The sequence below is a fragment of the Nematostella vectensis genome, chromosome 3 (genome assembly GCF_932526225.1).
Source record: "Nematostella vectensis chromosome 3, jaNemVect1.1, whole genome shotgun sequence".
Lineage (NCBI taxonomy): Eukaryota > Metazoa > Cnidaria > Anthozoa > Actiniaria > Edwardsiidae > Nematostella > Nematostella vectensis.
This window is the reverse complement of record NC_064036.1, coordinates 20,547,306-20,561,000: the sequence shown is the minus strand read 5'-3', so window position 1 is coordinate 20,561,000 and position 13,695 is coordinate 20,547,306. Positions and strand designations below refer to the sequence as shown.

Below are 13,695 nucleotides of genomic sequence, written 5' to 3'. Positions count from 1 at the left end.
TTATTCGCTGCACTATACTCATGTGATTAATTGCTACACTATACTCACGTGACCATTGATTTTACTGTACTCACGTGATTATTCATTCCACTATACCCACGTGATTATTCGCTGCACTATACTCATGTGATTAATTGCTACACTATACTCACGTGACCATTGATTTTACTATACTCACGTGACTATCCATTCCACTATACTCACGTGATTATTCGCTCCACGTTTGCTGCTGCTGTACACACGTCCATGGGGCATGGCTGTAAAAACCCTTTGACCATTGTCTCGTATTCTTGTCGGTTGTCGGATACTTGCCGTATGACAATCTCATTATCGTGTTTGGCCAGATACTAAAACATGCAAAAAATGCATCATAGAAAATGTAGCCAGAATTTTCCGTTTGGTGGGCAGTGTGAGGTGGGAATTCTGAAGGTTAAAAGCTTCAAAGTAAAAAGGCAACATAAGTGAGGTGAGGACGAACACATGGCACAGCCATAGGGTGGGATGAGTTCTAATAAGTGGGGTTCTACTTGTGTGAATACTGACCCGGAGAGTGATCTGTGCAGGCCCAATACACTGATGTCCAGAGCGGAACTTGCTTCGACATGGGACACTTATCACAGCCTGTTAGAAAGGAGGAAAATGTTTTATAGTTATAGCTGTTATTATACAATAATTGAGATAGTACAGGCACTCTGGTGGGATTGGTTACTTTCATTAAATGATGGTCATGCGATGACGCAACAGAAAATCGTGTAAGGAGAATTCGTTCATCATCAGTCAACAACCCAGTGAATTCTGATGAACTTTTTCCTTTTAACACTAAAAATATTCTCCAGGAGAGGAATGTAACCCACGTAGATAGGAAATTGCAAAATAAGTTAAAATAGATGAACAACCAAACGATGAAGTAAATTTTGCTTGGAATTTGAAGCCAGTATTTCAAACTGTTTTCTGAGCGCGAGCTGGCGTACACTGGAATGACAACACGCACAACGCGCTGTTGTGAAATAATTTTATAAAAGAAATAAAACATTCTTTTTGTGCCTTCATTGAGTTTTGAAACCTCGGTGTTTATTTGGGGAATTCTCGAGCAAATGTGAAGCATTCCATCTGCAGTCTCGTGCTCCACTGATCTGCTCTCGAATTCTCCCAAACAAAAACACCTCGGTTTTCAAAACTCAATGAAGTCACCCAAAGAATATTTTATTTCTTAAATCATACACGAATCATATCTGGCATTTACCCCCTACTTGCCATTCAGATTCATGGCCAGGCTGACGGGGGCAGGGCATAAGCAGATATAGAAAATTATACAAGAGAGTCTACGCTTCACTGCTCACAAATAACCACATAAGAAAAGCTTTTGATCCTGGCAGATATAAAAAGTGGAGGTTTCAGAGGGCGAGTGGACTACCTGTGTCATGTCGTTAGTGTACATGCGCGGAAGAAGTTGAATGTAATCCCTGTCGAGCAGGATGTGACGGTCAGCTTCTCGGCAAACATTCCTGTGGTTCAAGACGATAAATGATGGTAATCAGAATGGTGGTAATGGCCACTAGAGGCAGAATGGTGGTAATGACCACTAGAGGCAGAATGGTGGTGATGACCACTAGAGGCAGAATGGTGGTAATGGCCACTAGAGGCAGAATGGTGGTAATGGCCACTAGAGGCAGAATGGTGGTAATGACCACTAGAGGCAGAATGGTGGTAATGGCCACTAGAGGCAGAGTGGTGGTAATGACCACTAGAGGCAGAGTGGTGGTAATGACCACTAGAGGCAGAATGGTGGTAATGACCACTAGAGGCAGAATGGTGGTAATGACCACTAGAGGCAGAATGGTGGTAATGACAACTAGAGGCAGGATGGTGGTGATGGTCACTAGAGGCAGAGTGGTGGTGACGACCACTAGAGGCAGAGTGGTGGTAATGGCCACTAGAGGCAGAATGGTGGTAATGGCCACTAGAGGTAGAATGGTGGTAATGGCCACTAGAGGCAGAATGGTGGTAATGACCACTAGAGGCAGAGTGGTGGTAATGACCACTAGAGGCAGAATGGTGGTAATGACCACTAGAGGCAGAATGGTGGTGATAGCTTCTATAGGCAGAATGGTGGTAATGGTCAATAGAGGCAGAGTGGTGGTAATGGTCACTAGATGCAGAATGGTGGTGATGACAACTAGATGTAGAATGGTGGTAATGACCAATAGAGGCAGAATGGTGGTAATGACCACTAGAGGCAGAATGGTGGTGATGACCACTAGAGGCAGAGTGGTGGTAATGGCCACTAGATGCAGAATGGTGGTGATGACCACTAGAGGCAGAATGGTGGTGATGACCACTAGAGGCAGAATGGTGGTGATGACCACTAGAGGCAGAATGGTGGTAATGGTCACTAGAGGCAGAATGGTGGTGATGGCCACTAGAGGCAGAATGGTGGTAATGGTCACTAGAGGCAGAGTGGTGGTGATGACCACTAGAGGCAGAGTGGTGGTGATGACCACTAGAGGCAGAATGGTGGTGATGACCACTAGAGGCAGAGTGGTGGTAATGGTCACTAGAGGCAGAATGGTGGTAATGGTCACTAGAGGCAGAATGGTGGTGATGGCCACTAGAGGCAGAATGGTGGTAATGGTCACTAGAGGCAGAGTGGTGGTGATGACCACTAGAGGCAGAATGGTGGTAATGGCCACTAGATGCAGAATGGTGGTGATGACCACTAGAGGCAGAATGGTGGTGATGACCACTAGAGGCAGAATGGTGGTGATGACCACTAGAGGCAGAATGGTGGTGATGACCACTAGAGGCAGAATGGTGGTAATGGCCACTAGAAGCAGAATGGTGTTAATGGCCACTAGAGGCAGAATGGTGTTAATGGCCACTAGAGGCAGAATGGTGGTAATGATCACTAGAGGCAGAGTGGTGGTAATGGCCACTAGAGGCAGAGTGGTGGTAATGACCACTAGAGGCAGAATGGTGGTAATGACCACTAGAGGCAGAAGGGTGGTGATGGTCACTAGAGGCAGAATGGTGGTAATGACCACTAGAGGCAGAGTGGTGGTAATGGTCACTAGATGCAGAGTGGTGGTAATGGTCACTAGATGCAGAATGGTGGTGATGACCACTAGAGGCAGAGTGTTGGTAATGGCCAATATTGCTTTTTTACTTTTCAAGAAAAGTTCGCTGACCTGGCATGGTTAAGAAGAGTCTGCAGACTCTCATGCACGGTACCCATCACACGTTGCTTGTTCATCAACACACTGTCAGGAAGGGGTGGTAGGGGCTCATTTGGCATCTCGACAGGTGGCGGAGGAAGAGGCTGTTGACTGGTCTTCATTCGACGAATAATGCGAGACGCAGCTAAAAACAGACAACGCAATGTCCAATAAAAAATCAGCATTTTGGGGATAAGGTATTGAATACCTCAGTACATGGCCACATCAGCTAACATAGACTACTTGGAGCTCAACTTGGCATTGTCAATAGCCTTTTAAAGTATGAAATAATGCATCAGATGCCATCTATACCATCTCAAACTTTTAAAAATCATGTTTTTCAAAAATCATATGGCTTCTGTGTAAAATACTACACTCTATACTCAATACTACTTCCAGGATACCTCAGGCCCATAGCCAGGATTTTGAGCGGGGGAGGGGTTGTTTGCCCATAAAGCGAAACATTTTCTCTTAGGTGGCTCGTCCTTAATTGTTCGTTATAAAAGCGGACATTTCAGTCGAAATTCCAGCCCCCCCTGGCTACGGGCCTGTACCTGGTATGGTAGCTGTAGTATGTGAACTCTCATCAGAAAGCTCTAGCAAGCAGACAGGCAAGCTTGTCATACCCAGGACGACCTTAGCAAGTACTTATATAACTACCGCCTCACGTCATTTACTGAAAAATCTTACTAGTGCACTAGTGCATTACCTTACAAAGTATTAAGAAGAAAAGCTAAAATATTGCCTCAGGTGATGTACTTGCAAAGGTGGATACAGAAAAGTGGGTGGGAGGGAGCACATGTCTTATTAATCATCTGGATCAGCTCCTGACTTGACCGTATATTAACTAAAATATAGGTATACTAGTATATTACCTGTCTCTGTTGATCTACTAGACCATTGCCTTGTCATGGAACTTGTGGTACGCCTGTGGGCTCCATGAGCATGCTTCAACCATTTTCCAGTCAACTCAAGAATTTCATAGTCCATCTTATTCGTATGAACTAGCTCCCACCAAGGTGACTATCGCAAACAAAAAGGAACAACTAAAACTTCATGTTGTCACCCATACCTGTTACAGTATTATAGTTGCATACTATACCTGTTACAGTATTATAGTTGCTACCCATTCCTGTTACAGTATTATAGTTGCTACCCATACCTGTTACAGTAGTATGGTTAATACCCATACCTGTTACAGTATTATAGTTAATACTTATACCTGTTACAGTATTATAGTTAATACTTATACCTGTTACAGTATTATAGTTGCTACCAATTCCTGTAACAATATAACAGTTGCTACCCGTACCTGTTACAGTATTATAGTTGCTACCCATACCTGTTACAGTATTATAGTTAATACTTATACCTGTTACAGTAGTATAGTTAATACCATACATGTTACAGTATTATAGTTGCTACCCATACCTGTTACAGTAGTATAGTTAATACCATACCTGTTACAGTATTATAGTTGCTACCCATACCTGTTACAGTATTATAGTTCCTACCCATACCTGTTACAGTATTATAGTTCCTACCCATACCTGTTACAGTATTATAGTTTCTACCCATACCTGTTACAGTATTATAGTTTCTACCCATACCTGTTACAGTATTATAGTTAATACCTATACCTGTTACAGTATTATAGTTGCTACCCATTCCTGTTACAGTATTATAGTGGCTACCCATACATGTTACAGTAGTATAGTTAATACCCATACCTGTTACAGTATTATAGTTGATACCCATACCTGTTACAGTATTATAGTTGCTACCCATACCTGTTACAGTAGTATAGTTGCTACCCATACCTGTTACAGTAGTATAGTTGCTACCCATACCTGTTACAGTATTATAGTTGCTACCCATACTTGTTACAGTATTATAGTTGCTACCCATACCTGTTACAGTATTATAGTTGCTACCCATACCTGTTACAGTAGTATAGTTAATACCATACCTGTTACAGTATTATAGTTGCTACCCATACCTGTTACAGTATTATAGTTAATACTTATACCTGTTACAGTAGTATAGTTAATACCATACCTGTTACAGTATTATAGTTGCTACCCATACCTGTTACAGTAGTATAGTTAATACCATACCTGTTACAGTATTATAGTTGCTACCCATACCTGTTACAGTATTATAGTTCCTACCCATACCTGTTACAGTATTATAGTTCCTACCCATACCTGTTACAGTATTATAGTTTCTACCCATACCTGTTACAGTATTATAGTTTCTACCCATACCTGTTACAGTATTATAGTTAATACCTATACCTGTTACAGTATTATAGTTGCTACCCATTCCTGTTACAGTATTATAGTGGCTACCCATACATGTTACAGTAGTATAGTTAATACCCATACCTGTTACAGTATTATAGTTGCTACCCATACCTGTTACAGTATTATAGTTGCTACCCATACCTGTTACAGTAGTATAGTTAATACCATACCTGTTACAGTATTATAGTTGCTACCCATACCTGTTACAGTATTATAGTTGCTACCCATACCTGTTACAGTAGTATAGTTAATACCATACCTGTTACAGTATTATAGTTCCTACCCATACCTGTTACAGTAGTATAGTTGCTACCCATTCCTGTTACAGTATTATAGTTGCTACCCATACCTGTTACAGTATTATAGTTCCTACCCATACCTGTTACAGTAGTATAGTTGCTACCCATACCTGTTACAGTAGTATGGTTAATACCCATACCTGTTACAGTATTATAGTTAATACTTATACCTGTTACAGTATTATAGTTAATACTTATACCTGTTACAGTATTATAGTTGCTACCAATTCCTGTAACAATATAACAGTTGCTACCCGTACCTGTTACAGTATTATAGTTGCTACCCATACCTGTTACAGTATTATAGTTAATACTTATACCTGTTACAGTAGTATAGTTAATATCATACCTGTTACAGTATTATAGTTGCTACCCATACCTGTTACAGTAGTATAGTTAATACCATACCTGTTACAGTATTATAGTTGCTACCCATACCTGTTACAGTATTATAGTTCCTACCCATACCTGTTACAGTATTATAGTTCCTACCCATACCTGTTACAGTATTATAGTTTCTACCCATACCTGTTACAGTATTATAGTTTCTACCCATACCTGTTACAGTATTATAGTTAATACCTATACCTGTTACAGTATTATAGTTGCTACCCATTCCTGTTACAGTATTATAGTGGCTACCCATACATGTTACAGTAGTATAGTTAATACCCATACCTGTTACAGTATTATAGTTGATACCCATACCTGTTACAGTATTATAGTTGCTACCCATACCTGTTACAGTATTATAGTTTCTACCCATACCTGTTACAGTAGTATAGTTGCTACCCATACCTGTTACAGTAGTATAGTTGCTACCCATACCTGTTACAGTATTATAGTTGCTACCCATACCTGTTACAGTATTATAGTTGCTACCCATACCTGTTACAGTAGTATAGTTGCTACCCGTACCTGTTACAGTATTATAGTTGCTACCCATACCTGTTACAGTATTATAGTTGCTACCCATACCTGTTACAGTAGTATAGTTGCTACCCATACCTGTTACAGTATTATAGTTGCTACCCATACCTGTTACAGTATTATAGTTGCTACCCATACCTGTTACAGTAGTATAGTTAATACCATACCTGTTACAGTATTATAGTTGCTACCCATACCTGTTAAAGTATTATAGTTAATACTTATACCTGTTACAGTAGTATAGTTAATACCATACCTGTTACAGTATTATAGTTGCTACCCATACCTGTTACAGTAGTATAGTTAATACCATACCTGTTACAGTATTATAGTTGCTACCCATACCTGTTACAGTATTATAGTTCCTACCCATACCTGTTACAGTATTATAGTTCCTACCCATACCTGTTACAGTATTATAGTTTCTACCCATACCTGTTACAGTATTATAGTTTCTACCCATACCTGTTACAATATTATAGTTAATACCTATACCTGTTACAGTATTATAGTTGCTACCCATTCCTGTTACAGTATTATAGTGGCTACCCATACATGTTACAGTAGTATAGTTGCTACCCATACCTGTTACAGTATTATAGTTGCTACCCATACCTGTTACAGTAGTATAGTTAATACCCATACCTGTTACAGTATTATAGTTCCTACCCATACCTGTTACAGTATTATAGTTGCTACCCATACCTGTTACAGTAGTATAGTTGCTACCCTTACCTGTTACAGTATTATAGTTGCTACCCATACCTGTTACAGTAGTATAGTTAATACCATACCTGTTACAGTATTATAGTTCCTACCCATACCTGTTACAGTATTATAGTTGCTACCCATACCTGTTACAGTATTATAGTTAATACTTATACCTGTTACAGTATTATAGTTGCTACCAATTCCTGTAACAATATAACAGTTGCTACCCGTACCTGTTACAGTATTATAGTTGCTACCCATACCTGTTACAGTATTATAGTTGCTACCCATACCTGTTACAGTAGTATAGTTAATACCATACCTGTTACAGTATTATAGTTGCTACCCTTACCTGTTACAGTATTATAGTTGCTACCCATACCTGTTACAGTAGTATAGTTAATACCATACCTGTTACAGTATTATAGTTGCTACCCATACCTGTTACAGTATTATAGTTGCTACCCATACCTGTTACAGTATTATAGTTCCTACCCTTACCTGTTACAGTATTATAGTTGCTTCCCATACCTGTTACAGTAGTATAGTTAATACCATACCTGTTACAGTATTATAGTTCCTACCCATACCTGTTACAGTAGTATAGTTGCTACCCATTCCTGTTACAGTATTATAGTTGCTACCCATACCTGTTACAGTATTATAGTTGCTACTCATACCTGTTACAGTATTATAGTTGCTACCCATACCTGTTACAGTATTATAGTTGCTACCTATACCTGTTACAGTATTATAGTTGCTACCCATACCTGTTACAGTATTATAGTTCCTACCCATACCTGTTACAGTATTATAGTTGCTACCCATACCTGTTACAGTAGTATAGTTAATACCATACCTGTTACAGTATTATAGTTCCTACCCATACCTGTTACAGTATTATAGTTCCTACCCATACCTGTTACAGTAGTATAGTTGCTACCCATACCTGTTACAGTATTATAGTTGCTACTCATACCTGTTACAGTATTATAGTTGCTACCCATACCTGTTACAGTATTATAGTTGCTACCTATACCTGTTACAGTATTATAGTTGCTACCCATACCTGTTACAGTATTATAGTTCCTACCCATACCTGTTACAGTATTATAGTTGCTACCCATACCTGTTACAGTATTATAGTTAATACTTATACCTGTTACAGTATTATAGTTGCTACCAATTCCTGTAACAATATAACAGTTGCTACCCGTACCTGTTACAGTATTATAGTTGCTACCCATACCTGTTACAGTATTATAGTTGCTACCCATACCTGTTACAGTAGTATAGTTAATACCATACCTGTTACAGTATTATAGTTGCTACCCTTACCTGTTACAGTATTATAGTTGCTACCCATACCTGTTACAGTAGTATAGTTAATACCATACCTGTTACAGTATTATAGTTGCTACCCATACCTGTTACAGTATTATAGTTGCTACCCATACCTGTTACAGTATTATAGTTCCTACCCATACCTGTTACAGTATTATAGTTCCTACCCATACCTGTTACAGTATTATAGTTAATACCTATACCTGTTACAGTATTACAGTTGCTACCCATACATGTTACAGTAGTATAGTTAATACCCATACCTGTTACAGTATTATAGTTGCTACCCATACCTGTTCTGGTTTAAGTAGTGCATCAAGTCGCTGGTAGTCATAGGGAGGTGGTAGGGTAGGCAGAAATAGGGATGGATCATGGAGACGTGGCTCATCTAGCCATAGCACAAGCGTTTGGTAGAACCTTACAAAGAAAGACGAAGTTAGACAAGCATAGTGGACAACGGCACATAGATTTTACAAGAAAGAACCTTCAAAATAACTTAGGCAAAGAATGTCAAAGTAGAGCAAACAAAATGAGGAATTACAAACATAATGGCTGCTGGGTCCAAGTACACCCATATTACCGCGCTAAGTATGCCCTGGTTATTTTGTTTAAGTATGCCCTGGTTATTGCCTCTAAGTATGCACTGGTCATTGCATCTAAGAATGCACTGGTCATTGCATCTAAGAATGCACTGGTCATTGCGTCCAAGTATGCCCTAGTTATTGCCTCTAAGTATGCCCTGGTTATTGTGTCTAAGTATGCCCTGGTTATGTGTCTAAGTATGCCCTGGTTATTGTGTCTAAGTATGCCCTGGTTATTGTTTAAGTATGCCCTGGTTATTGTGTCTAAGTATGCCCTGGTTATTGTGTTAAGTATGCCCTGGTTATTGTGTCTAAGTATGCCCTGGTTATTGTGTCTAACTATGCCCTGGTTATTGTGTCTAACTATGCCCTGGTTATTGTGTCTAAGTATGCCCTGGTTATTGTGTCTAAGTATGCCCTGGTTATTGTGTCTAACTATGCCCTGGTTATTGTGTCTAAGTATGCCCTGGTTATTGTGTCTAAGTATGCCCTGGTCATTGCGTCTAAGTATGCCCTGGTTATTGTCTAAGTATGCCCTGGTCATTGCCTCTAAGTATGCCCTGGTTATTGTGTCTAAGTATGCCCTGGTTATTGTGTCTAAGTATGCCCTGGTTATTGTGTTAAGTATGCCCTTGTTATTGTTTCTAACTATGCCCTGGTTATTGTGTCTAACTATGCCCTGGTTTTTGTGTCTAAGTATGCCCTGGTTATTGTGTCTAAGTATGCCCTAGTTATTGCCTCTAAGTATGCCCTGGTTATTGTGTCTAAGTATGCCCTGGTTATTGTGTCTATGTGTGCCCTGGTTATTGTGTCTAAGTATGCCCTGGTCATTGCCTCTAAGTATGCACTGGTTATTGTGTCTAAGTATGGCCTGGTTATTGTCTAAGTATGCACTGGTTATTGTGTCTAAGTATGCCCTGGTTATTGTGTCTAAGTATGCCCTGGTCATTGCGTCTAAGTATGCCCTGGTTATTGTGTCTAAGTATGCCCTGGTTATTGTCTAGGTATGCACTGGTTATTGTGTCTAAGTATGCCCTGGTTATTGTGTCTAAGTATGCACTGGTTATTGTGTCTAAGTATGCCCTGGTTATTGTGTCTAACTATGCCCTGGTTATTGCGTCTAACTATGCCCTGGTTATTGTGTCTAAATATGCCCTGGTTATTGTGTCTAACTATGCCCTGGTTATGTGTCTAAGTATGCCCTGGTCATTGCGTCTAAGTATGCCCTGGTTATTGTGTCTAAGTATGCCCTGGTTATTGTGTCTAAGTATGCCCTGGTTATTGTCTAAGTATGCCCTGGTCATTGTGTCTAAGTATGCCCTGGTTATTGTCTAAGTATGCCCTGGTCATTGTGTCTAAGTATGCCCTGGTTATTGTGTCTAACTATGCACTGGTTATTGTGTCTAAGTATGCCCTGGTTATTGTCTAAGTATGCCCTGGTTATTGTGTCTAAGTATGCCCTGGTTATTGCATCTAAGTATGCACTGGTTATTGCGTCTAAGTATGCCCTGGTTATTGCCAGGGCCTACTATTATAAGGGCCTATGGTACTATCTTTTGAGTCCTTTGCTAGGAAAATTTGTTTGTTTTATAATAGCTTCTGTTTTTAGTCAAATCTCTTGGAACTTTCAACATAAATGACACAAGTAATGACGTCATCAGACCCCTTCCATGGTCACGTAACCCAGAACAGAGAAACGTGTCGGAGAAGCTACTGTTCAAATCTAACATCATATTTTTTGCAAAAAATATTTTAACATCACTATTTTCTAAAACTCGGAAAGCGAAATTTTGATACCACGAGCAATAACGCTTTTTCATGTTCTTCGAAAACCACATATTTGGTAATAATTTTTTTCATTTCCTTCAAAAATCCCATGCGCTAAGTTGTTAGGAATGGTAATATCAATGGTTTGAATGAAAAATTATGGTGTTTTTCTCGCGCGCAAATGGCCGCCATCTTGTTTTTTTTCGCCTCTTTTTTTATTCTCTGAAAACATATAAAAATAGCATTTTCTTCTACAAAATGTCAAAGTTTATATTAATCTCTTGGGAAAAAAAAGTTAGAACTGGAGTTTCGAAGAAAAAAAATAGACTGGACCAGGATTTGAACCTGGAGCACTTGTTTATGAGTCAAAGGTGCTTACCACTGGGCCACGAAATCAATTTTGAGGCCGTCCGGCGATTTAAGTCTATTTAATCGAATGTAGCGCTTGTCCCTTTCATAGCAACGATGTTTCGTAGCAACGAGATAGTACCATAGGCCCTTAACGTTTCCCCTTCACGACCCCATCACGCTAGAAATAAATTGGCGTGCCAGATTTTTGGCAATAACAAATACTGAACATAACAAGATTCTAAACATAACTGAGCATTTACTAATGTTTTTTTTTTACATTTATTTTCATTTAGGCTTAGTTCAAACGCTCTATTATGCTGCATTCAACGGAAATGCATAAAAATGAAGATAAATAATCAACTTTGTTTGAAGACGGCTCATGGATTATACGACACTTGAACTAAGCCTTCGCGGCCGAAATACACAAAACCATACAGTTGTTTTTAGCGAAAATGGTAGTACTTTAACCGTGCACCTATATTTACTCAATATGTCTTATTTCCATCAGCACATTTCAATCTTTAAAAGGGTGTCTCATTTTATTCATACCGTATTCCATTGAAGGGCTATTGTATTTCAAAGTTGCCATATGCAATTTTTGATTAACAAACAATATGAAGCGAGGCTATAGTTCTACATGTCTGCCAAATTATACGAAAACCGGATAAATTGTAGTGTTCCAACAGTTAACGAGTTTGTTGCATTTAAGTGCCATAGTAGATCTCTAATTTCCAACACTTTGGTTTTAGTATCCTAGATAATGATCTAAACAAATCATTTTTGATACACATTTGAATTTTTTCAGGGTGACGTGAACCGTAACCTTGGTTGCAAACAACAGCATGGCTTTGTGTATTTCTGATGTTGCATATATCAATACACATTTTTTTTTCACTTACATGGACACTTTCTCATGAAAAAACTTAGTTTCTTCGAACTGCTTATCGACCTCTGAGTCGCCGTCCGATATCTGGACCTGGTCTGTCCTGGTCTGAGAGGAGATGCTTTTGTGATGTTCGGCGATTGTATGCAGGCGCTGCTTCATCTTCTTCAACAAACACACGTCTGCGTGGCTGTCAAAAAATCTGTATCCAACCCCTCCTCGCGGCGGCAGCCTAAAAACATCAACAGTACGGAACTCAAACACACTTTTGTACTATGTAAGGCAACAGGAAATAAGTAATTCTTGCTTAACGCTTGCAAGTGTCTGCTGCAAATCCAGAGACCAGTCAACGGGCTAAAAGATGCCAAATAAATATATGCATTGATTGATTGATTTCACTAGTCAGTTTCCAGCCGTAACAATTTTCATCTGTAATCTAGTGTTTTCTTACCCTGGCTCTGCTTTAGGGCGCTCAAAGAAGAGTTTGAAGAACTTCTGCCAAATGAGTGGCAACACAGGGTGGTCTGCACTAGTCACCAGGGCTTGGTTTGCCCACCGGTAGATACTAAGCCGGTATGGCTGTGGGTTCCAGCGAAGTTTCAACTTCTTTGTAACTTTCTGAGTAAATAACAAATACCGTAATAAGGTTTATTTGCATTAGTTTGTACCCTTGAAACGACTAAAAACTCACCTTAAGTGCATGGTCGACTGTGCAGCTGTCTTTCTTGGCCAGGGCTTTGCTGATTTCTACCCGAAGGCCAGCATTCTCTTCCAGTTGATCCTCCATGGCAAGTACAAAGTATGCATAGTAGCTGTAATCAGGCTGTGTCTGAAGATTTGAACATAACCCAATAAGAATCCAGAAAAATAACATCATTCAAATATAAAGTGTGCATCTATAAACTGTTCTGCACAGGACAGGGGTAAAATTATCTTCATCAAATCATGTTACAAGGGCCCTTTTTTCAATGATGATTAGTGTTGTAGTATTGGATGTCAATAAACTTGTAGTATTGGATGCCAATAGTGTTGTAGTATTGGATGTCAATAGTCTTGTAGTATTGGATGTCAATAGTCTTGTAGTATTGGATGTCAATAGTCTTGTAGTATTGGATGTCAATAGTCTTATAGTATTGGATGCCAATAGTGTTGTAGTATTGGATGCCAATAGTGTTGTAGTATTGGATGTCAATAAACTTGTAGTATTAGACGTCAATAGTCTTGTAGTATTGGATGTCAATAGTGTTGTAGTATTGGATGTCAATAGTCTTGTAGTATTGGATGTCAATAGTCTTGTAGTATTGGATGTCA

At 39.4% G+C, this 13,695-nt stretch overlaps 1 protein-coding gene across 3 annotated transcripts in view; it reads right to left on the bottom strand.

Moving 5' to 3' along the window:
* LOC5502278 (ectopic P granules protein 5 homolog) overlaps positions 1 to 13,695 on the bottom strand; it is a 95,868-nt gene that overhangs the window by 24,767 nt on the left and 57,406 nt on the right. For all 3 annotated transcript variants that reach the window (XM_048725801.1, XM_048725802.1, XM_048725803.1), the window contains 9 exons: positions 13,076 to 13,213; positions 12,836 to 13,002; positions 12,401 to 12,616; positions 9,096 to 9,219; positions 4,088 to 4,235; positions 3,186 to 3,357; positions 1,415 to 1,505; positions 544 to 621; positions 205 to 347 (listed from right to left, as the gene is read on the bottom strand). In XM_048725801.1, coding sequence (XP_048581758.1) covers positions 205 to 347; positions 544 to 621; positions 1,415 to 1,505; positions 3,186 to 3,357; positions 4,088 to 4,235; positions 9,096 to 9,219; positions 12,401 to 12,616; positions 12,836 to 13,002; positions 13,076 to 13,213 — 1,277 coding nt within the window. The remainder of the gene's footprint in view (positions 1 to 204; positions 348 to 543; positions 622 to 1,414; positions 1,506 to 3,185; positions 3,358 to 4,087; positions 4,236 to 9,095; positions 9,220 to 12,400; positions 12,617 to 12,835; positions 13,003 to 13,075; positions 13,214 to 13,695) is intronic.